The following is a 26,713-nucleotide window of genomic DNA, read 5'->3' as shown; positions in this document are numbered from 1 at the left end:
CCCTCCTCCCCCCCCTCCCCCGGGGCCTCCGCCTCCTCCCGCTCCTCCCACCTTCAGCCAGGTCAGTAAAGGGGGTGTGTGTACGTTTGTCCGACACTTGTCTCGGCCTCGGCCAGCCAAATTAACATAACTGCTATTAAATAATTACCTCCTCAACACAATACATACTACATACGATTATCATCAACTTGGTGGTTAACAATCCATCCTAGAGTTATTCTGCACTAATTTCAGTTGTTGTACAGTACACATGTTTTGGAAGTAAGAATGGCAAGTGAGGGATACGCAATCTTTAAGATCAATCCACATTAGTCATGGCAATTGTTGAAGAACAATTAATCCACAATCAATCCATTGTTTTGGACGGATGTATTAATATTAAGGCATTGGGCAGAGCCTTTAACCAACGTGACTTACAATGAACCGGTAGAGCAACGTGCTCAAGCATGCCTACAGGTATACTGCAGATATTGGTGCTTGGAACCCCGACCATTTTCAGCTGGGATTTACATTCCCCGACCACTAACCTGAAGATGGTTCTTCTTGCAGGCAAACACGACGCCTCCCAAATTGAATCGCGATGGTACCAAGGACAGAGGAGCTCTGCTCTCAGACATCTGTAAAGGTGCCCGGCTCAAGAAGACAGCCATCAACGACCGAAGCGCACCGGTCATAGAGAGTAAGTAATATCACACTATAGCTCCCATCATAGAGATGACTTATAGAACACTATAGCACCCATCATAGAGATGACTTATAGAACACTATAGCACCCGTCATAGAGATGACATATAGAACACTATAGCACCCGTCATAGAGAATGAGTTATAGAACACTATAGCACCCGTCATAGAGATGACTTATAGAACACTATAGCACCCGTCATAGAGAATGAGTTATAGAACACTATAGCACCCGTCATAGAGAATGAGTTATCGAACACTATAGCACCCGTCATAGAGATGACTTATAGAACACTATAGCACCCGTCATAGAGAATGAGTTATAGAACACTATAGCACCCGTCATAGAGAATGAGTTATAGAACACTATAGCACCCGTCATAGAGAATGAGTTATAGATCACTATAGCACCCGTCATAGAGATGTCTTATAGAACACTATAGCACCCGTCATAGAGATGACTTATAGAACACTATAGCACCCGTCATAGAGACAACTTATAGAACACTATAGCACCCGTCATAGAGAATGAGTTATAGAACACTATAGCACCCGTCATAGAGAATGACTTATAGAACACTATAGCACCCGTCATAGAGAATGAGTTATAGAACACTATAGCACCCGTCATAGAGATGACTTATAGAACACTATAGCACCCGTCATAGAGATGACTTATAGAACACTATAGCACCCGTCATAGAGAATGAGTTATAGAACACTATAGCACCCGTCATAGAAATGACTTATAGAACACTATAGCACCCGTCATAGAGAATGAGTTATAGAACACTATAGCACCCGTCATAGAGATGACTTATAGAACACTATAGCACCCGTCATAGAGATGACTTATAGAACACTATAGCACCCGTCATAGAGATGACTTATAGAACACTATAGCACCCGTCATAGAGATGACTTATAGAACACTATAGCACCCGTCATAGAGAATGACTTATAGAACACTATAGCACCCGTCATAGAGATGACTTATAGAACACTATAGCACCCGTCATAGAGAATGAGTTATAGAACACTATAGCACCCGTCCTAGAGAATGAGTTATATAACACTATAGCACCCGTCCTAGAGAATGAGTTGTATAACACTATAGCACCCGTCATAGAGAATGAGTTATATAACACTGTAGCACCCTTCATAGAGAATGAGTTATAGAACACTATAGCACCCGTCATAGAGAATGACTTATAGAACACTATAGCACCCTTCATAGAGAATGAGTTATAGATCATTATAGCACCCGTCATAGAGAATGACGTATAGAACACTATAGCACCCGTCATAGAGATGACTTATAGAACACTATAGCACCCGTCATAGAGAATGAGTTATAGAACACTATAGCACCCGTCATAGAGATGAGCTTATAGAACACTATAGCACCCTCATAGAGAATGAGTTATAGATCACTATAGCACCCGTCATAGAGAATGACTTATAGAACACTATAGCACCCGTCATAGAGAATGAGTTATAGAACACTATAGCACCCGTCATAGAGATGACTTATAGAACACTATAGCACCCGTCATAGAGAATGAGTTATAGAACACTATAGCACCCGTCATAGAGAATGAGTTATATAACACTATAGCACCCGTCCTAGAGAATGAGTTATAGAACACTATAGCACCCGTCATAGAGAAGGACTTATAGATCACTATAGCACCCGTCATAGAGATGTCTTATAGAACACTATAGCACCCGTCATAGAGATGTCTTATAGAACACTATAGCACCCTTCATAGAGAATGACTTATAGAACACTATAGCACCCTTCATAGAGAATGAGTTATAGAATCATTATAGCACCCGTCATAGAGATGACTTATAGAACACTATAGCACCCGTCATAGAGAATGAGTTATAGAACACTATAGCACCCGTCCTAGAGAATGAGTTATATAACACTATAGCACCCGTCCTAGAGAATGAGTTGTATAACACTATAGCACCCGTCATAGAGAATGAGTTATATAACACTGTAGCACCATTAAAATAAGCTCATACGCCAGCCTCCGGTGACTCCTCATGCATGCATACATACGTATCTTTAACATATTTTCATCAGTTGGATATATGTTGATGACTTTGCTACTTCCTCAGAATCAGGAGGTGGAGGTGGGAGGTAGGAGGAGGTGGTGGGTGGAGGAGGAGGGAGGAGGAGGAGGAGGTTTTGGAGGAGGAGGACCAATGCCAATGGGAGGTCTTTTCCAAGGAGGCGTGCCCAAATTGCGACCAGTTGGAGGTAAAATACTGACATGCTGACGCACTATAGATCGACATGGTTGCGTAGTTCAGGAATGGACAAGAACATATACATATCCCACCATACAAACAATATCCTTTATCCAATGAGTAGAAACTGAACAGGTTGAATGTTGAAGAAAGTTCCAAGATTGGAGGATAATTTACGAAATAGTTAAGATTAACTATTTCATAAGAATTTATGAAATAGTTAAGACCGTCTACACTGTCACAAAATGAGTATCTGAAGGGCACAGATCTGCTCTCCCCTTTTAATAACAAAACCTTTTCATGGAGCTTCAATAAACATCAACCCTCTCTCTCAGACCTTGCTGTTTTGAATATCCCGTAAAGGTTGATTTATTCAACTACGCGCCAGGGCCCGCGTCCTCTGCCCTGCTACATGTTGTGGTTCCTCTATGACAGCGAAGCTAAGCAGGGTCACACATGTTCATTGGTACGACACATCGTTTCCATTTAACAAAGATCACTGGACGTCACTGAAGACGGGACTTATGGTGGATTACGCTCAGTCACAGAAACAGAAGTATAATTACAAGCATATATAATAACAAGCACCGCTGTGTCCATTCAACGTAGAATTGATTGAACATAATCCCCTATTATATGCTAAAGGAACAATGCTGTGGATAAAAGTGTCTACTAAATTCCCTTAATGTAACAAGCAAGAGTTTAGTTTTTAAAGCTAGCTCCAGTCCAAATCACCTGCTCCTCGCCCCTGCTCCTCCCTACTCTCTCCATACCCGCCCACCCTCAAAAAGCGAGCTTTGCTGAAAAGACTCACCTTGAGGTTTCTGTTGTCAGGGCCATCCCAGTAGCCTCAAGGCTGTAATTGACCTGCTGCAGACAACGCATACGTATACAGATCATGGCTGCCATGTGTATTCTGCGACCGTGGTGCGTCGGTCGCGCAGGCGAACCCGACACGTCCGCAAGATGCAACACTGACAAGAAAGTGGGGGGCGATCGAGGGAATAAACGGTGACCTCGAGGTCAGAGTCGGGGAAGTTATTATAAGCATGGCAGAAAGTTTCGAGGAGAGACTGTCGGACCTAGTCCGCAATTTCCCACACCTGTAGGATATCAATCTTTCGATGCAATTTTCTGCCGCCGTGTTTTGGCCGCGTAATGCCGCAGCAAGTCGGAACACAGGACACAGCAGGTCGTAGCAGGTCGCATACGCTTACGCTTGGTGTTACAGCAAGTCTAATCCAGCCCCTAAAGCGAGCGTCACCATGACGCTGCGTTTCAGAGCACCCTTTTCAACTGAACCGTGGACGTAGTGTGCCTTTTTGGATTGTGGTTCTGATGCATGTTCTCCGTGTTCTACCTCCTCCAGACGGAACGGTGGGTCGCTCCGCGCTGCGCCCCCCAGCCTCCCGGCCCAGTGCCCCCCGCCCCCCCTCCGGCCGCTCCTCCTCCCCCTCCCCCCCTATTGAGCACAAGCCTGCCCCGCCCGACCACCAGCGCTCCCACCGCCCCTCCCTCCCGGACCTCTCCCGCCCCCCTAGTTCCTCCTCTGGCTCGTCCCACTCCTCCGGGGGCGGCATGAAGAACAGCACCTCGGCCCCGCCGCCTCCGCCGCCCTTCAACCGCGGCGGGGGTGGCGGGGGTGGCGGGGGTGGCGGGCGCTCCAACCCTCCCCCGGAGAGGACCCAGAAGGCCCCCGCCCTCCCGGCCTCCCACCACAGCCGAGAGAAACCCCTCCCCCCCACGCCTGGCCGAGGCCCCTCCTACAGCCCCTCGGTCCCGCCCCCTTCCATGAAGCCGCCTTCCTCCTCCTCCTCCTCCAGCAGACCCTCCCCCACGGGGGGCTCCTCGGCGCCTCCCCCTCCTCCCCCCTACCGCCATCCCCCGGGGGGAGGGTCCAACGGGCCGAGCTACGTGGACGGGGCTCCGGAGCTGCCCCAGCGCCAGAACTCCCTGCACAAGAAGACCCCCAACAGCGGAGGCCCGCACGGACGCACCCACGCCCCCCCGCCTCCACCCTCGCCCTCCCCCGGCCCGCAGGGAGGCAGACCCCCTCCGCCCGCCAGGGAGCCACCGGGCCGCAGAACAGGTGATCTACACCCCCCCCCCCCCCCATAACCCTGCACCACCTTAACCACCGCCCGAGTCTAGCTGACCACCCTACTGTAGTTGACATTATCCTTCACCACCCTATGCTGACCTTCACAACGCTATACTATCCTACACCACCCTACACTATCATCCTCCACCCTACTCAGCCATATAATAGCAATCATCAGTGGACGCCAGCCCGTCACCACCTCTACACTACCCGGCTGCACCCTCCAGATCATTAAACGGTAGAAGTAAAAGCTTAATGAGCGTGGTCTGGTTTGGTATAGGCTGCTCCACATAAGACAGAAAGGATGAGACGTGCTATACATGAGGGACCCCAGCAGTCCCACATATCAGGCCCCTTACCCCCTCTCCTGCTCAGCAGTAGAAGAAGGTCGTGTGTGTGTGTGTGTGTGTGTGTGTGTGTGTGTGTGTGTGTGTGTGTGTGTGTGTGTGTGTGTGTGTGTGTGTGTGTGTGTGTGTGTGTGTGTGTGTGTGTGTGTGTGTGGACCTCTGATCTGATACCTTGCTATCTTTCTGAATAGATTGTCTGAAGGCCAATGGCATTATACGTTAACTAAAGCTTTGAATATGCTCATTAATGATTAATGATCATCACTGCAGTGCAGCCATCTTTATCACTCAGAATATAAGAACAAAGGTGCCAAAGCCAACCTCTTCATCACTATGGATATAAGACAGTGGCTAGGTTAGTTTCAACCTGAACCAAGGCCCCTCATGTGTTCTGCTCCCTCTCCGTCCAGTCAGAAGCTGGTTCTAATGTGTGTGTGTGTGTGTGTGTGTGTGTGTGTGTGTGTGTGTGTGTGTGTGTGTGTGTGTGTGTGTGTGTGTGTGTGTGTGTGTGTGTGTGTGTGTGTGTGTGTGTGTGTGTGTGTGTGTGTGTGTGTCCTGCAGCTCCTCCAGCTCCTCAGGCTCCCCATCCAGGCACCCGCAACGGCGGCGGTCGGGACGCCCCGCCCCCTCCACCTCCCTATCGCGGCCACAGCTCAGGTTCCTCCGAGCCTCACAGCAGGGGGGGTAGCAAACCTCCTCCTCCACCCTCCCTCTCCTCCTCCTCCCTCTCCTCCCTCTCCTCCTCCCGCACCCCGGCCGTTCCTCCCCCGCCGCCGCCTCCCCTCCGCAACGGCCACTCCAGCTCCTCCTCCAAGTCCATCGTAGGTGAGTAACCCCCCCCTGGCCTCCATGACCCCCACCCACCCGGCCTCCGTCATCACCGCCACCTGGCCTCCGTCATCACCGCCACCTGGCCTCCGTCATCACCCCCACATGGCCTCTGTCATCACCCCCACATGGCCTCTGTCATCACCCCCACCAAGCCTCCGTCATCACCCCCACTAAGCCTCCGTCATCACCCCCACCCAGCCTCCGTCATCACCCCCAACCGGCCTCCATCATCACCCCCACCCGGCCCCCATCATCACCCCCAACCAGCCTACCCCATCACCCCAACCCGACATCCATCATCAACCCCCCCGAGCCTCCATCATCAACCCCCATCCCTGACCCCGCCTCCATCACCACCCTCACCTTCCACCCGTCATCCAGCCACACCCCCAACCGATATTCACCCTCATCAACACCCACTTAACTGACGTTCACCCTCACCACACACTACTTTTTGAACTATCCCCCTCGCCCTAAAATTCTCCATGTGTGTTATCGTCCTTTTCACAGATGACTTTGAATCCAAGTTTAACTTCCATCCTGTTGAAGACCTCCCCCCACCAGAGGAGTACCGGCCCTTCAGCAGGGTGTACCCCAGCAAGAGCACCAAGGGTAGGGCACCGTTTCACCATGCACCCTCTTACGGGCACGAGGTCCATGGAAGCGTACTCTTGTCCGAATCGCTCTTTGACAAAGTGGTAGTGGTGATGCAGTCATGATGCCGACTATCCAGGCTGGCTTATCTCTTTATCCATATTCCAGTAGTTAGAGAAATGTGTCATTTATTGCTGAAAGGGTGGTGACTAGGTAGATATGATAGTGACTATGTAAGTATGAGAAGACCAGGAGGTTGCAACAGGTTTTTATCTAAGGCCAAAAGAAGCTCAAAGAGTAGACAACAAATACATTTTCGTCAAAAATGCCAAAGAAATGTTCGCCATCACTGAGTTGGGGTATGGAACAAGAAAAAAGTAATAATTGGTTAAGCTAGTTTACAATGGTCGCCCATGACATCCGAGGCAGCGCGTGTTGCTGATGTCACAGGCTTGAATGACCTCACCGGCTACTAATCTGAGCTATTCAGGAAACCATATGGACAGAAAAGGTGAGTTATACGGCATGCACAGCTACGCAGGTATGCAATAGCATTCTACGCCAGTGCTCACATTTACTGTTATCAGTAATTATACCTATCTAGTCATTAACATACTTGCCTGCTCACTATCATACCTTCCTGGTCACTATCATACCTACCTGGCCACCTTCATTAATGATCATAGCAGGAAGGAAGTAGAGCAGCAGGTAAGCCAGCCTCTGCCGGCAGGTGTGTTGTGGTGCAGCGAGGAGGTGACCACTGTGCTAACATGTCCTCCTCCTCCAGGTATGATGCGAGGAGCCCCCCCAGCGCCCCCTGTAGGGAGGTGAGCGCATGGCATCCTCTGCTCCACCACACCAGGACTCAACTCACTTTGACCAATCACAGGACATATGGGGGTGGGGGGTGGTTTAAGTGTGTAGACACGCACACTTAGCACACAACACTAAAGACACACTTGACACTAAAGACACACCAACACACATTTGACACACCAACACTAAAGACGCACATCAACACTTGAGACAAACACACTAAACACAAAAGACTAAAGAGCCACACACTAAGGTTATGGGACAGCAAGACACTAAAGACACGCTGCAGAGCTACACTGAACACCAGCTGGAGGCATGCATGGGTTTGAGGAAACGTCTCCTGAATGCCGCGGACTATCGTCTGGGTGCTGACCCGCTGCACTGTGACCATGTGACCCGGGTCGTCACGCCACACTGACACTGAGGACCTACATCGGAAGAAGAAAAACAGAAAAAAAGTAAACCCAATGCATTCCCTTCGGTTCCTCTCTCCTTGAGACTCATTCCATGAAAATGTTCTAATTATGTTTTGTATACTGCGTTCCCTTCAGCCCTCCAGGGTACTATTATCTTAGCTGAGTGATGCTTCGACCCTCCTGGGCCGCCACCAGTGGCTGGGAGCACCATTGAGGATTTATTATTTCCTTTTTGTTCTTTTGTTTAGAATCTATGATTGAGTTTGTCTTTGATAGCCATTCCAGTAGTGCCAGGGAGGAGGAGGAGGTGAGGAGGTGAGGAGGTGAGGAGGTGAGGAGGGGTTGTGACTAAGCAACCAAGTGCCAAACGTGTGCATAGTGAGCCAAGCACGTCCGTTGACGACATGTATGTAAAATCCTCTATCAGAGTAGCATTATGTAGAATACCTGCATGCTTCAAGAAATTCCCAATATATTACTATCTATGTAAATGCATCATCACACACACACACACATATATATATATATATATATATATATATATATATATATATATATATATATATATATATATATATATACACATATACACAAACAAAACTTTCATAAGAAATGTGTTTTTGTCAACTCGACTGTGCCCCTGCAGGCTTGCTGCCATCTGGTCTTTACGAACAGCATGGGGAGTAGGGGTAGCTACAGAACAGCCAATCAGGCTCTGTTTAAACACGGCTTGCTTCCTGTTGGGGGAGCAGATGCCGCAGGGAAGAAACACATGAACACGCACACACACACGATAGCTCTTCCAGAAGTCTTATTTTATATTTTATCACCTGCAATATCTGACCGTACTTGTGCTGCTGGTGAAGACAGAATTTCAGGTGTTTAGATTGTTGTGATTATTGCTATGCAAGGAATGTTGTGACGATATGACGCTCATCGCTGAGAACCCCCAGAGGCTCCAGGGGTCTGTGGGCGCAGAGCTCTTCGTCCCCCGTGGTCTCTTCCCTGCTCGTCGTCTACACACACTACTTCTTATTGGATTTCCGCTCCTCTGAACGGGAAACCATTCAATAGAGCAGAACCTCTCGCTGGTCCTTGCCTTATACCTTGACCTAACGACCGGTTCCAGCGAAACAGGGCTCCGTTATGTTTTTATCACGTCTTCGTCGTTTGTCAGGGGACTCCAGAGGAGGGGCTTGGTGGGGCGGGGGGGAGGGAGAAACTAAAATAATCGATTATATTTGAAAAATGCAAGAAAATATTGTATATTTACATTAAAGCTAATGAATATGATAACCATAGTTATTGATCTATTTTTTATGTTGTAAAAAGCTTGTAATATAGGAACAAAAATGGGGGGGAAGGGAAGTCATGGAGTGACAGGGGCTCAGCCCCGTAGCCCCGCCCCTAGGGAGGAGTAGCAGCACTGCTCTGAGTGGATGAGATGGTGAAGGGTGTGTCTGCAGATGAATGGATGGGTGAGAAGGTATGGATCAGGAGAGTGAGTGCAGCTAGGGTTGTGAGGTGACGGTTTGGTCTAGTTGTTCCTCACTCTGTCACGCTGTCGGCCATGTTATGTTAATCAGCCATCTTTTAATCATGTGATCAATTGAAATAAACATGTATTTTGGGGAAAAGGGTCTTGGTGCACTGTGGTTTGTCGTGTGGTTTTTCAAAGGTGCAACAGAAGATGTTACAATGCAAGCGTTTAACATGTTGATATAATTTAAATGTACAAATATGCAAATATCATGATAAATATAATGTATGTTTTTCATAAAATATTTCTAAGATAAGGATAAATAACTCTTAAATAAAATATTTCTCGATTTATTTTAGATGAACTCTAACCCGAAAACTTGTCTGAAGTCACCATTTCTTAGTTTGTACATATATTAAAACTAAAGAGTAAAGTAAACTAAATGTTAACTGGACAAACATTATACTGCATTATGGGAAATTGAGCCCGGAAGTCCTTCATCCGCCCAACAGTATATCATTGATATATAAATAAGTGGTATAACTATTAATGTGATGGCCAAAGGCTTCCTATTTTTTTAATACGTGGTTCTCACGTAGGATTAATTAACAAATGTAATGAAGGGGTTCCGACCACAAAGAGATTGAGTTGAGTGTGGTCGTCTGTCCTGATTAAATCAATACTTGCTCTAGTGTTGCTTTGAATATATTCTCGGTAGAGGAATACAATGGCGGTAGTGATTACAAAAGTGCTGGTAAATACCGCCCTAAAGTTTTGATGTAGTTATCGGGTTGATTACACGAACCTTTGTCTCACTCAAATATTTAGTAAACAACGAATACGATTATATTCTGTATTGATTGATCAAACACAATCATATCAGTGGGTTTTATCATTAATGTCTGGCCGCTGACTAGTTTTTCAGCTTATGTCAAACAAGGCACAGAGTTTTCGAATCCAACCAAACAGCTGTCCTTCCCGGGAAAATATAATTCCGCCAAAACAACGTCATTGAATCTCCCGCCATTGAGCTCCGAGTAACCGGAAGGTGACGACTCCTCGGGTTGAGCCAATGAGAGCGTGGGAAACCAGGTCAATGGTGTTCGGGGACCAATCAGAGCCCAGCAATTTCTGGTGACCTCAGGAGAAGGGAGAATATTTGGCGCAACTTTTGTAGTCTCAGTATTGGAAGAAAGCTAGTCTTCAGCGGTCTAGTGTAAACCTGATCAACAACTACCAACAAATCAGCAAAGGTAACACTGTAATTTAACTTATCCCGATAATACTTGCTTTCGATTTAGCACTTTATTTAAAGTTTTAGGTATAAAACATGCTAGCAAGTAGATCTGTGGTGACTGAGGTTTCCGGAGCGCTTTTAATTTTGGATTGTTCGAATGGCGCCAATATAATCTCGGGTTGTTTTTAAGGCACTGCCGTTCTGTATCTGTATCTACATTTGTCAGTTTTCTTATCAAGCACTAGTTGTTGGAATTGTTAGCAGTAAAGTTGAACCAAATACCGAATCATCTTTCCTTCCTGTATGGCTGAATATAGCGTCACCCGTTCACCAACCTATGTGTACGTCTAATCGTCCTCGTTTTAAACAGAACATGCCCAGCACACGCTCCAAGGGACAGGTCCAGCCCGCTCTGCCCTTCCCTCGACGCAAGTCCTGCCGTCCGGTGTCCAACAAGTCGACGATCCCCCTGGAGAATGAACCTCCGGCTCCCAGTCCCGAGAAGTGCAAGCTTCTTCCCCAAAGCCTGACCTCGGTCCGGCTATGTCCCATCAACCCACTCTCCCCGACCCTGCCACACAGAATACCCCTCAGCCCCCGCAAGCGAACAGGTAAGAACAGGATCCAGTATCCACCACTGTCGAAACATGCTTCATGATATTCCATACAAAATGCCCTACACAATTACATGTGATGTATTATCATACAGCTGGTATTTTATTTGTCCTGTATTTCTGTTAAAAACATGACTGCATATCTATTAATTGAATTAGCTTACCTTTTTATTGAGTTACATTTGACAAATGGAAAGATAATAAAAAATATAATTCCATATCTTTCATGCGTTTGTATGTGCGCGTGTCTAGCTGGTACTGTGTCTGACACCATGTTTTGGTTTCCAAGGTGACGACAATGTCAGCATCCTGGGCGTCAACCTGCTGGGATCGCCACCGAAACAGAGCAGACCCACCCCAAGAGCATCGCCACGGAAACTCTTCAACGACAACTGCGAGAACTCGCCGCTGCAGCCGTGCCGCACAATGGCCCCTCCCTCTCCCAAGCCGATGTCTCCCAACGCCAGGCCCTCCCCCAGACGGCAGGCCGCGCTGCCAGCAAGCCCAGCCCATTCCAACGTGAAGTCTGCGGTCGCTCGTCTGTTTGCAGAGAGTAGGTCCACTTGTTGTCGTGTTCACTATCTGTGTTTGTAGGCTGATAAGGCTTCACTGGTTCCTCAGTTCACTTAGGTACCATCTAGGACAGTGATATAGCACCGTCAGTATTATGAGGAGATGGAGCCTTGGTGTAGTATGACAATGTGGGGTTCGGAGTACACTCACACCTCCCTTCTGTTAATGTCATACACTGGGCTTCATGTCTGACACTCGTATATGACACTCATCATAAATGTGCCCCCCCCCCTCCAGGGTCCCGGTACCAGATGGTGAAGCAGTCGCTGCACACGGCCGTCCCGGAGCGCCTTGTGTCCCGGGACGCGGAGCGCGCCGCCATCCGCTCCTTCCTGGAGGAGCGGGCCCTGGGGAGCACTCCCGCCAGCCTCTACATCTCGGGGGCGCCCGGCACCGGCAAGACGGCCTGCTTCCACCGCGTGCTCGCAGACATGAAGGTACTAAACCCAACGCACCCTAACCTCACCGCTGAGGCCAACGCACACAAACCCTTAGAACTAAACCTAACGTAAAACCTAACGTCCCCAAACATTAGGACTATCGAAACGCACCTTCACTGCGCCACTAAACACAACGCCCGTAAACCTAACGCACCCTAACATTACCACTTGATTAGATTAATAATGCGTGTCTCAAATTGATTTGACTTGTTCTGGATAAATGGAGGAATGTTTTTGTCATGATTTGTATAAGCCCATTCTATCTAGCTACCAACTGTCTGTAAGGAATAATGAGCGATGGCACCACTGTTGACCTATCAAGAAGCCTAAAGAACATGTTTTGTGGCTGGTCACTGCTGTTTGTCCTGACTGCCCCCCTGTGTGTCTTCCCTCCCCCAGGAGGCGCTGAGCGAGGTCCAGACGGTGGTGCTGAACTGCATGACCCTCCGCAGCTCCCACTCTATCTTCCCCCTGCTGGCCCAGCGACTAGGGGGCGGGGCCGGGGGCCACTCCAGCAGCGCTCTGCAGAAGCTGCTGACCAGCAACGGGCCCACTGTGTGAGTAGAGCTGGGGTCAGGACGGGTGGACTTCGATTGGAAGTGGGGGTGGGGGTGGGGGGGTGCAGGTTGGGTCTGGTGATTGGGTGTTGGATTCCCAGCTGTGAGGTTCTGGGTTCAAATCAACCCATTGAGTCGACCAGGTTACTCGTTTCTAAATTGTGACCCCCCTTCCCCCCCCCCTCCTTCAGGCTGCTGGTTCTGGACGAGATGGACCAGCTGGACAGCAAGTCTCAGGAGGTCCTGTACACCATCTTCGAGTGGCCCTACCTGGCCGGCTCTCGCCTCTGTCTCGTTGGTAAGACATCCGGGCCAACCTGAAGGGGCTCTGATCACCTATTTATGTTTATCTGTGGTCTCAATGTCAGCTGATTGTATCATTTGTATTAATATTTCCTGATGTCGCGGCAGGTATCGCCAACGCCCTGGACCTGACGGACCGCATCCTGCCGCGCCTGCAGGCCCTGCCCCGCTGCCGGCCCCTGCTGCTTCACTTCCCTCCCTACAGCCGCCAGGAGCTAGCTGCCATCGTCCAGGACCGACTCACTCAGGTGTGTGTATGTGTGGGGTTAGAGCATGGAAACGCGTCCCGAGCCCGAAAGCCGGATCAATATTAAGAAAGGATCCTCGGGTTCGGGGCGGGCTCGGTCACATCAGCGCGATAAGGCGTAGGAGTTGGCATGGCATTTATCGTTATTGTGGCCTTTTTTGTGAATTTCAATTAGTTAAGATTCTGCGCAACAAGCGCACGTTTACAGCGAGCACATTAACGTGCGCTTGTTGCGCTCACCTCGATAAAGGCATGCTTTCATTCGCATAAATGTAACCGTGTCGGGTTGGGCTCGGGTCAGGCTCGGCCATGTATATCTTGATGCCTGTCGGGTTCGGTTACTTCTCTGTCATACGCTCGCCGGGCTCGGACAGAAAAATGCGGCCCGTTCTGCGCTCTAGTGTGGGTGTGTATTGGTGGTGTAATGCTCGTGTTCCCTCTCAGGCGTCTGGTGACGGGGTTTTGGACGCTTCGGCTGTCCAGTTCTGCGCCAGGAAGGTTTCTGCCGTGTCGGGAGATGCCAGGAAGGCTCTGGACATCTGCAGGTGACTTAACACTCCTTTCTCAACAACACGACTGAGAAACACTTATCACTAATTTATATTTATATTATTTATATTGCCCGTTTCCTCTCTCAACCAAACCACTCTAAAGGCTGGCCTCTTGTTACCATGTGTTTTGTTCTGGACACATGCTGAAATGATTCTGTGTCTGGATATCAGGAGAGCCGTTGAGATTGTGGAGGCTGACGACCGCAAGAAAGCAGCGGACCACACTGAAGACGCTAAAGGTAAACCGCTAGCTTAGCCACCACAAACCTCGCTCGCCATATTAAACACTGGCCTAACGACGAGGAAACTAGCCGAGCTGCAATATTAGCCTATCCACAGACGCTAGCCTAGTCATGATGTGACAATACTAGCCACGGTGGTAGCCTAGCCCGTGACGGCCTAGCCCCAACACAGTTCATGTCCTCTACATAGCGACTGTTGTCCTCACCTGCTGCCCTCCCCCCCCCCCCCCCACAGCGTCTCATGTTGGCGTGCCCCAGGTAGCGCGCGTGCTGTCGGAGGTGTACGGGGACCGCATGGCCTCCTCCGCCGGGGGGGAGGGGGAGAGTTTCCCCCTGCAGCAGAAACTCCTCGTCTGCTGCCTGCTGCTCCTCACAAAGAGCGGCAAACACAAGGAGGTGGTCCTCGGCAAGGTAGACACTTGTATATATATTATTTAATATTATATTTAGTGTCTCTCTCTGGCTCCGGATCTATACCTACTGTCTCTCTCCTCTGATATAAATATACCTCCTGCCTCTCTCACAGCTGCATGAGGTGTACAGTCGCCTGTGTACGAAGCGGCAGGTGGGGGGCATGGCTCAGGGGGAGTGCCTCTCTCTCTGCTCACTGCTGGAGAGCCGCGGTATCTTCGCCCTCCGCAAGGCCAAGGAGGCGCGACTCACTAAGGTACAGACCGCCCATAGGGCTACCATCCAGCTAGGGCTAGCATGCTACCATCCAGCTAGGGCCGGCATGCTATCTAGCATGGGACCATCGCTAGGGCTAGCATGATACCTCCCAGATAGCACTAGCATGATAACTACCATGGGACCACCGCTAGGTCTAGCGTGACACCGCCCAGCTAGGGCTAGCGTGAGGCCTCCCAGCTAGGGCTAGCGTGAGGCCTCCCAGCTAGGGCTAGCGTGAGGCCTCCCAGCTAGGGCTAGCGTGGGTCCGCCGCTAGGGCTAGCATGGGACTGCCGCTAGGGCTAGCATGGGACTGCTGCTAGGGCTAGCATGTAACCGATGTATTCTTGTGCGGGTGTTCACAATAGTGACTGACCGCAGGTCACCAGCTGTTCAGAGAGCAGGCAGTGTCCTTGTGGATTCAGTGATGCTGACCCTGTGTCTGTGTTCAGGTGTTCCTGAAGATCGAGGAGAGGGATGTGGAGAACGCTCTGAAGGACCGCACCCTACTGGGCAGCATCCTGGAGGCGGGGCTTCCCTGAGCTACAGGCCCCATCTCCTGCTTTACTTATTTAAACTGTTTTTTATTCATTACTGGCTTTTATTTCTAGGCTAGGCAAACTTTTCAGTTTGTTTTAAGTTTCTTTTTTTTTTAGTTTATATTGTACTCTACTTCTAGTAGTTTTTAATATGAACTATTCTCTTTATGAGAGAAAGCAATGATTTTTTTATTTAAAACTAGGCATGTACATACATAGGCTTTTAAATGAGGTTTATATATAAATTCCTTTTTATATATTGAAACCCTGTACAGATACTATTCTCTGCTGGAATAAATGTACATAAATCCGTTGGATCGCCTTATACAAGACCCTTTTGTGTGTGTGATGTGTGTCTCCAACGCTAAAGTAGTTAGAGTACTATTTTACTGTCGACATGAATACGGTCTACCTTTTTATTAATCCTGTTGTAGATAAAAACCGACCCTTTAACACTTGCGAAATACGAGAGGTAGAGAAGGAGGAGGTTTGAAAGATTAACACTAGCACAGAAGGAATGACACAACCTGAGTTGGTTTGCAAAGAACTGGGGCCTCATGTACTAAGACTTGCGTGGATTTCATACTGAAACTTGGCGTACGCCAAAACCCAGAAACTGTCTTACGCACAAATAAATTCAGATGTATCAAAGTGTGCGAACGCATCGATCTAAGCACGTTTCTTTTGTACATCTCGATCAACGTGGAATTGAGCGCACATGCCGAGGTGCCAAACTCCTCCCTGTCCACGCCCTCATTTAAATATGCAATTTCATTTAAATAGGCCTCTGGACCTGAGATTCACCTCTTAATCCGATCACCTGAACAGATGCAAAAAACGAAACTTCACGGAGTCTGAGCTCGAGATTTTGCTCCACGGGGTACAAATGCGCAAGCATATGCTATTGGAACCCTGTCAACAGGGATAAATGCAAAACAAAAGAGAAGTGAGTAGGAGTGTGTTTGCGAGGCCGTCAATGCAGTGGGGTCTCAGCAGCGCACACACTCTGAAATTAAAAAAAAGTGGTCAGACCTCAAGGTGGAGGTGAAGCGGAGGGTTTCTGCCCACCGCCGAAGCGTGACCGCAACAGGTGGGGGGACGGGAGTGGGGGAACTCTCCCCCTTCGATTTGAGAGTGGCCGCTTTGATCGGTGACACAGCTCTCACCGGAGTGGTGGGAGCCCATGAAGGGGACACCGATCATCCCCAAGGTAAATATGCTGAAGTCATAAATGCTGTAATTATACTGGTCATACAATTGGCTGCTTGCAATACACATAAGTCGTGCGTAAAGATGCCAGGATATTAAAGACTTGTGTTTATTAACTTAAATTTTTTATTTTTGAATAGACAAGCAAGGAGAGGGCACGGATTGCTCAATCGGCCCCGGCGTCTCCTCCGTCGGCCCCGGCGTCTCCTCCGTCGGCCCCGCCGTCTCCAGCGCCCTTCGGATTTGACCATTTGCGATGTCCTCTAACAACGCTAACGCAGCCATTTTTAAAACAATTTTCTTCATCCATTGCGCATGCTTTTATAGCCACCCTTATAATTGCAAGGTGTGTTAATTGTTCATTAGTGTGTCTCTGATGTGCAAATCACTCTGAGTCATTGTTTTCACCTTTTTTCCCAGTTTCCCAGCGTCACCTCTAAGTGTCGCCAAAGGAACAATAGCTGTAGAAACCTGCGTACGACAGCTCTGGAGCTGGCGTGGGGACCGCACATTTTTACGGTCATTTCACGTTTTGTACATCTGAACGTGAGCGTGGAAAAGGACGTACGCCACGTTTTTGTGCGTACGCAACCTTAGTACATGAGGCCCCTGGGGTCTCATTTATAACCGTTGCGTACGCACAAAACGGGGCTGAAATTGGCGTACGTGACTTTTCACGCCAAGGTTGTGATCTATAAAAAACCAACTTGACGGGAAAATGTGCGCAGCCCTAAGCAAACTCTGACCCATGCGTACGCATGGTTTGGAGAAAAGGAGAATTGGCGACACAGACGGTGTGGTGGTGAACTGAAGTCAGACCGAAGAATTGCAGAGTGAGAAGAACGATTATGTTTTATCATCGCCCTTCATCAATTTAATTTCAACCCGTATCATGCGTTAAATCCTAATCAGAATAATTTAAATCCACTGCGTTATTTCTCAGTTATAACTCCAGAAATATCTCCTTAGAATAGAAATAAAAAGAAATTCTCTATATTTAATCCCGTCACTCCATACTGTCCACTGACGGCGCGACTGCATGGAATAAAGCATCTGTCCAACATGTGGCAATAACATAATATTTTTATGTGACACTGTAAACACATGATCGAATGTCAATTAAATCCCGAGTGTGAAAAACCAAGCCACACTCATCACAATCGTTGTCCGTTACTCTTGATGCTTTTCATGACAAATCAGGCATTAAAAAGGGGTTATGTTCAAGAACATTTTACTTGGGTAATTACAAACTGATTATCCAAGGCGTTCTCGTCAGTCTTATTACCGTAACCCTATAAATACAGAGGTGAGCGCCGTGGTAATGCTGCACCATATGGCACTTCTGGCGGACCATGCAAATGGCAGGATTCGGAGGGAGAGGGTATTTAGGGAACATAACGATTTATTGGTAGGCTAGATAAAAATATGTAACTATGTCAGACCACTTCTTTTTTTAATTCTTGGACAGTGCGCTCCGTGCTACTGACAGAGTTCACTGCTGCAGCAACATGTTGCCACTCACTCTGCTTTTTGTTGTTGGCGATCCCAATCCCGTGACCGCCGAACAAAACTACCTTTCGGGCCTCCATCTCACCCACAAGTGTCTCCACTTCAACCTCCGTGAAATTTCGCTTTTTTGATTTTCTCAGTACTTCTGCCATTGTTTCCAACAAGACATAATACCGGCATCCGAGTCTGTTTTAGATGCAGATCGCATTCATGAGGTCATTTGCATTGACCATTTATGGTTAAAAAGGGGCGTGTAGAGGGCGGAACGTGAAGCTGATTCAGCTGCGCACAATTATAGTCAGTATATGATTTATAAAGCAAAGTTTGCGTACAGGTGTGCGTACGCAGTGTTTTATAAATCCGAATATTTTTTGGCGCACGCAAAACTTGGCTTCTGGGCGTACGCACATTTTTAGTAACGATCCTATGCACAGTTTTATAAATGAGACCCCTGATCCGGCATGAAGTGTCAGGTTATAGTCACACACAGTGTTGCTTCCACCTACATGTACTTACCAGTCACAACACTGATACCGGGTCTCGAACTTTGACACCTTGTCCCCCATACCATTTCCCCATTACTGAACATGCAGTTATCGCCTTTCCGCAAGATCTCTGTATAATGCATTGTAAAGAAGTGGCACCTTTTTATGTGGAATACATTCATGAAGCTGGCAGTATTTGACTAGCTGGAGTATTGACCAGTTGACTGACTCTAACCTTTAAGTTAGTGTATGTACAATGAGAGGAGTCCCCAGGGTGCCTTGCCTCTCCGTTGACGTCATGTAGCCCTCAGGGCCAATCAGCTCGGGGCCGTTCAGCTCAGTAACCGGGCAAATGGTTAGAATAATCTTTATTTTTACAGTCCGTTTCTAAACAGCTACAAATTGGCTGAATCCGAATTCATTGCTCATTGCTCAACCCTACCCCTCATTGCTCAACCCTAACCCTAACTTTTAAGCCGACCCCCTACCTCTACCCTTCTTCCCTTACCAAATGGGGCAAACCTACCCTATGACGTCATCATTAGTCGTCATTAGTCAACTCGAAATGCGTGACCCCAAACCTCAATGTGACCCCCTAGCAGATAACCAGTCACCTGGTAATGCTACAAGGGACAGACTGGCTGCCATTGTCTCGGGCAACGAGCAAGCCCTATTATAAGATGTTTAAAGGTCCCATGACATGCTATTTTATGTATTCTTTAATATAGGTATTAGTTGGCAACTAACACAGTATTCAAAGACGTCCCTGAAATTCAGCCGTGGTGCAGAGTTACAGCCACTCCATGCCAGTCGCACATTGAGCTTCCCCCAAATGCGCTGTTTCGGTGGGCGTGTCAAGGAGGAGGGTGGGGGTGTGGCCCGGAGCCGCTTGCAGCCACGTGCGCTCTGTTTACGGTGGTTGTATCGCAATGGCTCGTAGAAACCCAGTCGTTCAAGCCTTTCAGTTTGACCCAGAATCTGATCCGGATAACAAAGCACCTGAAGAAGTTGATACTCAGCGGCTACAGCAGGACGTCTCTGAATGGTTAGTTTAATATATTGTGTCTGGATACGGTACTTTAGTTGGTTTGTTTATGTATGCGGTTAGCTTTATCATGTGCTAACGCTAGCCTACGTTGTTGGCTTTTAAAGTTGCTGATTTGCTATCGTTACGCTAGATTAGCATCTATATCAGTCATCTGTAGTTTAGAGAAGTCACTGGCTCATTTAATGGGTTAATTTCAACATATATTGAAGTCATGTTACACATAACCCATGATTTACTCGTGAAGATTTACGTCTAACATCAGCCTATCCACTGTCATATGTATAGCTATAGACACTAACCAGAGCCACTATAGTCAGACCTCTGCCATTATTACATCTACCTTTATTTTATGGATAGGTGCCGTTGTGGAAAATGTGCGACCATGCCCACAGAAGAAATATAGAATCGAGAATATTTGCTGCATGGAGATACCGCAGGTAGCACTCCACTAAATTGGAAACTTGTCTCTTCATTTGACTAATGCTTAAAAATAAAAACTTAACCTTTCAAATTAGGTTACTAGAAGACTACGGGAGGCCGAACAAGAGCTGACGTGTATGGTTGACCATCCTGGATTGGAGCCGGTCTGCCTAAATGTTTACTCTATTCAGAATGCCAGCCAAATATATAGAAATTACTATGGTCCTCTAAATTTGAGAAGAATACACAAGTTGTGCATTGTTACAGAATTTAGTAAAATATATGAAGTTGTTCTCAATCTTGTGCCTAATTTTGTCAAGATGTATTTATATCCGAGCTAAAAAAAAAAACAACTTAAATAGTTACAGAACAAACCATCCATGTTCTCATAGTAATATTTATTTTCATAACACAAAGCAATGATAAATCTCTGCAAGACTTAATCTCTGAATCGATTGTTCAGTCGTTACAGGTATCTCTCCTATCGCTCCTTTGTGAGCTGGTGCTGGGGCCTCCTGGGACGCAGTATCCGGGTTGTCATTCCAGCTTGTGTGGTCCTGCGTATCTGCTCTGAGTTTCCTGCTGAGGAAGGCCACTATGTCGGTTTTAGACGTCCCCCCGTTTGAACCTTGACACAAGGCTGCTGATGACCGCCTCCTTGTCAGGCTTCTCATACTGTGCTGTTAGGGGCTCTGGAACCTCCAACAGGGCCTCGGTGTATGGCGTAGGGTTGGGAAAGACTTCCTCAAAAATGACATCCATGATGTCATCAACGTAACTTGTATCGTAAAACATGTTTTCTTTTCAAATTGGTTGGGTTTTGTGTTAGTGTTTTTGTATTTGATTTTTCATCAAGAGAAATACATTTTAGAAATACAAAATATGCGTTGTTTGAATTGATTTGAACCCTTACCAAAGGTCTGCTGCATTTTTTGAGGTTTAGCTCTGCACTCTCCCTTCCTAGCCTTTGGAAAGGAGATTTTATAAATTGGTACTCCTTCCTTTGTTTCGGCCTGTGGTCGGTCCACATTGTGATTTGAATGCATAGCAGCCAGGTAGAGTCTGGAAGTACAAGACAAAACATGTTAATATTGACAGATATTTTAGGCTACAATTCCAAAAAGTATTTAGTAAACAAACTTTCTTTAACCTGCACAGCATTCCAATAAAGGGAAAGACAACATTTTTGGGGGCTAAACGAAGAATAACCGCATGGAAAGCCTCCAAAGATGAAGTTTGGTGGTGGGGGCTCAGTTTTGCAACATCCTTCAGCGCCCTTTTGTTGGTCATCAACTTCTCCAACTTGGAGAAAGTTGGAGTTGCTGCAGACAATAAGAAAATAAGATATTAGAAAACCATTACCCATACAGTAAAGAATACTACCACCATGTCCTCTGGTAAATTTCTGAAAGCCACTAAATAACTGTAGCTGTCTGTTCACTGTTTTGACATTTAGCCTGTATATTGGTGAAATACCTGCTTGAAGCCATTTACTCCGGTCACTTGTCTGGCGGATCGCATGCTCGAACTTGGGGTAAAGAGGATCTTCATGTACATGGACATCTTGTCCATAGATCGAGGTCCACTTTGCGATTCTCTCTGGCCCGGAGGTTGAGCCAGCTGCAGTCCAGTATATGTGGTTGTTGATGCTCTTCATCCACTTCTTGAGTTTCTCACAGTCAGTCTGCATACTGATTGCTAACAGCTTCTTTGAAATACCTACAATGAGAGCAAAGTACTTTCCACTTAGTTAAGATACTCATAAACTGAGTGATTACTCGATTGTAGCATTTGACAATTTCAAAGCATTTGTTACCATTTACTCAGTGTCACAATTTTAAAATGAAGGACCACCAAATGGGAGCTTTACGCAAGCTTCAAAACATCAGGTCCTTCTCACCAAAAGGATATCACTAACAAATCAAAGAAAGGAAAAGGCTGGAGCAACACATAGCTCCATATTGGCTCTGAAAATATACCTTTTGCAAAGTGCCAGACATCGTAGTATTGGGTTATGTTTCTCTCCCTGAGGAACTTCTGTCCTTGAGGATGACGATCAGTGACAATGCAGTCAAGGTGGACGCCACGCGACTCCAGTAAGGCTAGACTCCTCTTCAGTCCCTCCTTCTCCATATGGGCGCTACCACCAACTTCGTTGCTCTGCTAACACAGAAAAAAAATATATTAATAGAATATGCATGTTAGACTTTGAAATAACAACCAATAACCCCTTTACAATATCCATTTTGACAACTCACCTGGACCAACTGAATGTCCACAACTGTGTTAGTATGGAGATACATCATTGTGTAACTCCCATACTTTGCAGAGTGACCCATTTTTGTTCAAATAGGGAAATTAGTGTAGTAATCACCCTCCAATACTTTGGTATTATGTCTGACTTTATTTAGGTCACTTCTTTTAACTTCAAACAATATTGAACACCTGTATAAAATGCACTATTTCAGTTAAGTATCAATACCTGTAGATTCAGCTCTCATGTCACCACCAAGTATCACTATTTCCTCCTGACTTAGCCGCTGCAGATTCAAATTATTTAGGACTTTCCACTGGTGAATAACTGCTGGTTCAATGAAACTTTTGGCATGGCGGCGAAATGTTTCATACCGAAACAACTGTAGCTTCATTGCCTCGAAGACCTTTTGGTGGGATTAATAATACATGTAATTAGATCTATATTGAAGCAATTCAGTCACAAATTTACAGTTGCACATCATTTACCTTTTTGATTTTTAGGAAAGATGCATCACTCAGGTACACAGCGGCAGAAAGGTGCAGATTTCCAGCTGGCGTGCTCCCAAGGATAGGCTGGCTATTCCAGCGTCTTCCGAATGTGCAATGGGGGCACTGCTGCTTCACAGACAGGAATGTCCCCAGCCTTTGGGTTGTCACTTCACATGCCCTCGTGCAGACTGGACATGCATTAAACCAGGGGGTTTCAAAGTGTGAGAGAGTGAGCCCCCCCTCAGAGAAAAAAATTCAGAGAGAAAAAAAAAAAAACAATTCTTTTTTCTAAATACCTGTGTTTTGAAAGCTATTTTAATTATTTTACACATTTCAAACATCTACGATCATAATTTTAAAACATTTGGAACATATTTTTGAAACATTTGAAACAAATTTAACGTATTTTTTAAACATATTTCTGAAACATTACAACATCTTTTTGCGTTTTTAAACAACACAATTTAACAACTTTATCTAAGCATGTTTTAGCTTAACCTTTTATAAACAATTTGAACATCTTAATCTGTGTAAACTGCCAGTTTGCAGATTCACTAGTTTAATTATTTAATGCACATAAATAATCCTGAGGGTAATGCTATAAACAACAACAGTCACTGAGATTAATACTTTATGTTTAGAATGCCATACAATTTATAGAAATTATGAAAGTTCTCAAGAGCCACACATACATCTTCACACTCAGTAACTTACGACTTTAGTGTAGAGTCTAACAATGCTGTGATGGAGTCAGAAGGATCATAAGTGGAATCCGGTCCCTTAGAAGCTTCCACTAAAGAGCTGCCCTCCAATGGATTGTCCTCCAGCTCTTCCTCAAGGTCTACCCGAGGTCTTTTGGATAGTTTCTTTACTGGTGTCGATGACAGGCACAAAGGGTCTGCATTGGATGTCCCAACACCGAAATCCTTGCAGAAGACAGTTGCCTGGACACCTGTGCAAACAATGAAATTGTACTAAGGCAAGTCAAATGAAAAAACACATAATGCAAGCAAAGAGAAATGCCAGAATAAACAACACTAGTAACTACATCAAAAGTAAATGTACTCAAGGTGGAAAAGTAGATGCCTTCACTTTTAATGTGGGTCCGCAAAGTCCTAAAGGATAGCTGTGTGCCTACAGTATGCGTTTTCAAACTTTCCACGTGGTCCGTCTGGCATGCAACATCCCTTGAGAGAGGCAGAATGTAATCAGTCGATGTGCTGGCCTTTGTAGAGACAACATGATCCAATTAGTACTCGATTTATTAACCTGCCAACAACCCATTGATTTGAAACTGGCGTGAAGGGGAGAACATGAGTGGGCATATGTATTTATGAAAATACCAACCTTGCATTGCTGATACCTAGGTTACCAACTCCATACCGAGAAAATAGTCCCTCAAAATGCGACGATTCATGCGATTATTTCTAACTTTATTCAACACAGGCATTTACATCTATAGTCTGACGTTATAATTGATTTACTTTGGGTGTACTGTGGAATGGGAAAGACTGTTTTATTAGCAGGCTAGCATTGCCCGTTGCCGTGCGCTAGCCTAGCACGAGCTAACTGCAACTAGAAGGACTGAATGAAATGTGTTGATAACTGTCTCCAATGATAAAGAACACCATGGCTAACTTGGGAATCAGGCCCTGTGTCTCACGCTAGAACTACTGCGTCACGTAGCTGTTAAAAGTCAGCTGTATTAGTTTGTAGTACGGTGAGCATTAGCTAAAGCTACAGCCACATTCTAAGGGGAACAAGCAAGGTAATCATACACAGTAAAGCAAGAACATGATACAGCGTAGTTTACTTACTTGTCCGCGGTTTGTAGCTGAGGCAAGGAGAGTTGGTACTGATCCAGGCTTAATTTTCAGATGTTCAGCAAATCCAGCTCTGTATTGTCCCAAGTTGAAGAATCAGTCGTCGGTGAAATGTTTGGCGCACACAAACACACATTTCGGAAGTCGTGTTGGCGCATTTCCAGCGAAAACAAAATGAACCCACTGGTTCCTCCGAGACTCGGATGAAGGAGCTACAAATGTACTCAGTTTTTTACTTTTACATCCGAACACTGAGCACCTGCCATTCATTTGTTTGGGAGCCATGATGTCTCTCCACTCCAGGCAAAGACAGTGTGGCGATCGTACGGTCTCTAGATCATTGACTTATGGGCGTGCCAAACTCTCTGGGCGGGACAGGCAGAGTAAGTGGAGGAGCTTAGATGCTTGGTGACGTCCTAAATACAGACATTCCAAATCAGCGCACCCGAGCCTCCGTTTTTTTCAAAGGCGAGCAGAACAGCTAGTGCTCGTTTTACACCAAACGCAAGTTTTAGCCACTGGGGGACCATAGGCAGGCTAGGGGAACTCATATTTATGTTAGAAAACCTCATAAACTGAGATTTTCATGTCATGGGACCTTTAACCTGAAATGGTAAATTATATTATGTATTTTGTAATTGGCATGTTTAAATAAAGGATTTTTTTAATAAAAGATATTGAATCAAAATATTCTGAAAAAATATTTTTTATTTCCCGGAGACAAGCAATAAGCAGCCTCTGCAAACCAGGCATTGCTCTTCTGCTGAGGTGGAAGTCCTTCTTCTGCTCAAGCTCCAGCTCCAGCTCTAGGTTGAACCACATAAGATGGGCACCTTTAGATATAACTTGCAGTACAATGAACAAACGAATGGTCTGGAGAAATAAATACAATCAACTAATTTAGTCTGAATTGGAAGGACTTTACTTGAAACTATTTACATATGATTCATATGTACAGTATTCTATCCTATCAGACTTGAACACTGATCAAAACACAAAAAATGTAAATAAACTGTTTGTTTTACATTACGTGTATCACAAAGGGGTTGACCCAACAACATTAATGTTAGTTATGCAAGCATGCTGTGTAGCAAGGTTATATATATATATATATATATATATATATATATATATATATATATATATATATATATATATATATATATATATATATTCTGTGTAGACAATGTTAACATGCACACCATTTTAAAAATGTAATATGGTTGGAAACAAATAAAGTGAAGAATTAAAAAAATAGCTAATGTGATCAAGTCTGAATACATTTGAGATACAATATAGAATGTGTGTGTGTGTGTGTGTGTGTGTGTGTGTGTGTGTGTGTGTGTGTGTGTGGGTGCGTGCGTGCGTGCGTGCGTGCGTGCGTGCGTGCGTGCGTGCGTGCGTGTGTGTGTGCGTGTGTGTGTGTGTGTGTGTGTGTGTGTGTGTGTGTGTGTGTGTGTGTGTGTGTGTGTGTGTGTGTGTGTGCTTGTGTGTGTTTGTGGTCGAAGTAACTTGGAAAGGTATGTTATTGACCTTATTCCTTCAGATCTAGTTAATCAAAAGAAGATTACAAAATGATGAGGCTTATACCATTGGACTCCTTTGAGTCTCAGCTTTCATATGGCATATCGTTTGGGTAGATAGCATGTGTTGCCAGATCGGATTGGCAATTTCTAGCCCATCTACTAAAAAACCACCAAATAAACCAAAAACCTACCCAAAATTGATGTTGACAGAAAAGCGATAAATCATATACTTCTGCACTGCTAACTACACGAATACACACCTAAATGCAACCTAATTATTAACTATGGTGTTATGAGCCATATGAACATACGTACAGCATCAAATTATGTAGTCTACAAGTGTGTTTGTGTGGATATATGAATACAACAAACATGCATATTGTGCTCTGAGTCGACTGAGTGATAATGCAGCTAAGGCCAATATTATAATATTTCAAAAGTTTAACTT

General features: G+C 46.0%; 2 protein-coding genes and 2 long non-coding RNA genes across 4 annotated transcripts; 2 read left to right on the top strand and 2 right to left on the bottom strand.

The window, feature by feature from the left end:
* The first annotated feature begins 2,837 nt into the window (after window positions 1-2,837).
* wipf2a (WAS/WASL interacting protein family, member 2a) lies at window positions 2,838-8,603 on the top strand. Its single transcript, XM_030350473.1, has 5 exons — window positions 2,838-2,955; window positions 4,315-5,034; window positions 5,955-6,218; window positions 6,735-6,836; window positions 7,606-8,603. The coding sequence occupies exons 1-5, from the start codon at window positions 2,901-2,903 to the stop codon at window positions 7,647-7,649; spliced, it is 1,185 nt and encodes a 394-aa protein (XP_030206333.1). The 5' UTR covers window positions 2,838-2,900; the 3' UTR covers window positions 7,650-8,603.
* Window positions 8,604-10,671: 2,068 nt separating this feature from the next.
* On the top strand, window positions 10,672-15,832 carry cdc6 (cell division cycle 6 homolog (S. cerevisiae)). The gene is made up of 12 exons (XM_030350471.1): window positions 10,672-10,783; window positions 11,138-11,378; window positions 11,671-11,934; window positions 12,192-12,391; window positions 12,794-12,951; window positions 13,143-13,249; window positions 13,363-13,502; window positions 13,946-14,046; window positions 14,224-14,291; window positions 14,530-14,705; window positions 14,821-14,961; window positions 15,414-15,832. The coding sequence occupies exons 2-12, from the start codon at window positions 11,141-11,143 to the stop codon at window positions 15,501-15,503; spliced, it is 1,683 nt and encodes a 560-aa protein (XP_030206331.1). The 5' UTR covers window positions 10,672-10,783; window positions 11,138-11,140; the 3' UTR covers window positions 15,504-15,832.
* Window positions 15,833-20,550: 4,718 nt separating this feature from the next.
* LOC115539712 (uncharacterized) lies at window positions 20,551-21,510 on the bottom strand. The gene is made up of 2 exons (XR_003975996.1): window positions 21,322-21,510; window positions 20,551-21,233 (listed from the first exon to the last, which is right to left on the bottom strand). It is a non-coding gene; the product is annotated as an uncharacterized LOC115539712 (long non-coding RNA).
* Window positions 21,511-21,656: 146 nt separating this feature from the next.
* On the bottom strand, window positions 21,657-23,181 carry LOC115539710 (uncharacterized). Its single transcript, XR_003975994.1, has 3 exons — window positions 22,654-23,181; window positions 22,151-22,334; window positions 21,657-21,890 (listed from the first exon to the last, which is right to left on the bottom strand). It is a non-coding gene; the product is annotated as an uncharacterized LOC115539710 (long non-coding RNA).
* Between the last annotated feature and the right edge of the window lie 3,532 nt (window positions 23,182-26,713).

This window comes from Gadus morhua, chromosome 3 (assembly GCF_902167405.1).
Source record: "Gadus morhua chromosome 3, gadMor3.0, whole genome shotgun sequence".
Lineage (NCBI taxonomy): Eukaryota > Metazoa > Chordata > Actinopteri > Gadiformes > Gadidae > Gadus > Gadus morhua.
This window is presented reverse-complemented; position numbering and strand designations above follow the sequence as displayed.

Excerpts from the sequence above, each read along its gene's own strand:
- wipf2a (XM_030350473.1), top strand. The coding sequence starts at position 2,901 with ATGCCAATGGGAGGTCTTTTCCAAGGAGGCGTGCCCAAATTGCGACCA. Across the intron at positions 2,956-4,314 it reads CAAATTGCGACCAGTTGGAG|ACGGAACGGTGGGTCGCTCC; the intron begins GTAAAATACTGA and ends TACCTCCTCCAG. Across the intron at positions 5,035-5,954 it reads GCCACCGGGCCGCAGAACAG|CTCCTCCAGCTCCTCAGGCT; the intron begins GTGATCTACACC and ends TGTGTCCTGCAG.
- cdc6 (XM_030350471.1), top strand. The coding sequence starts at position 11,141 with ATGCCCAGCACACGCTCCAAGGGACAGGTCCAGCCCGCTCTGCCCTTC. Across the intron at positions 13,250-13,362 it reads CTCTCGCCTCTGTCTCGTTG|GTATCGCCAACGCCCTGGAC; the intron begins GTAAGACATCCG and ends ATGTCGCGGCAG. Across the intron at positions 14,292-14,529 it reads CCACACTGAAGACGCTAAAG|CGTCTCATGTTGGCGTGCCC; the intron begins GTAAACCGCTAG and ends CCCCCCCCACAG.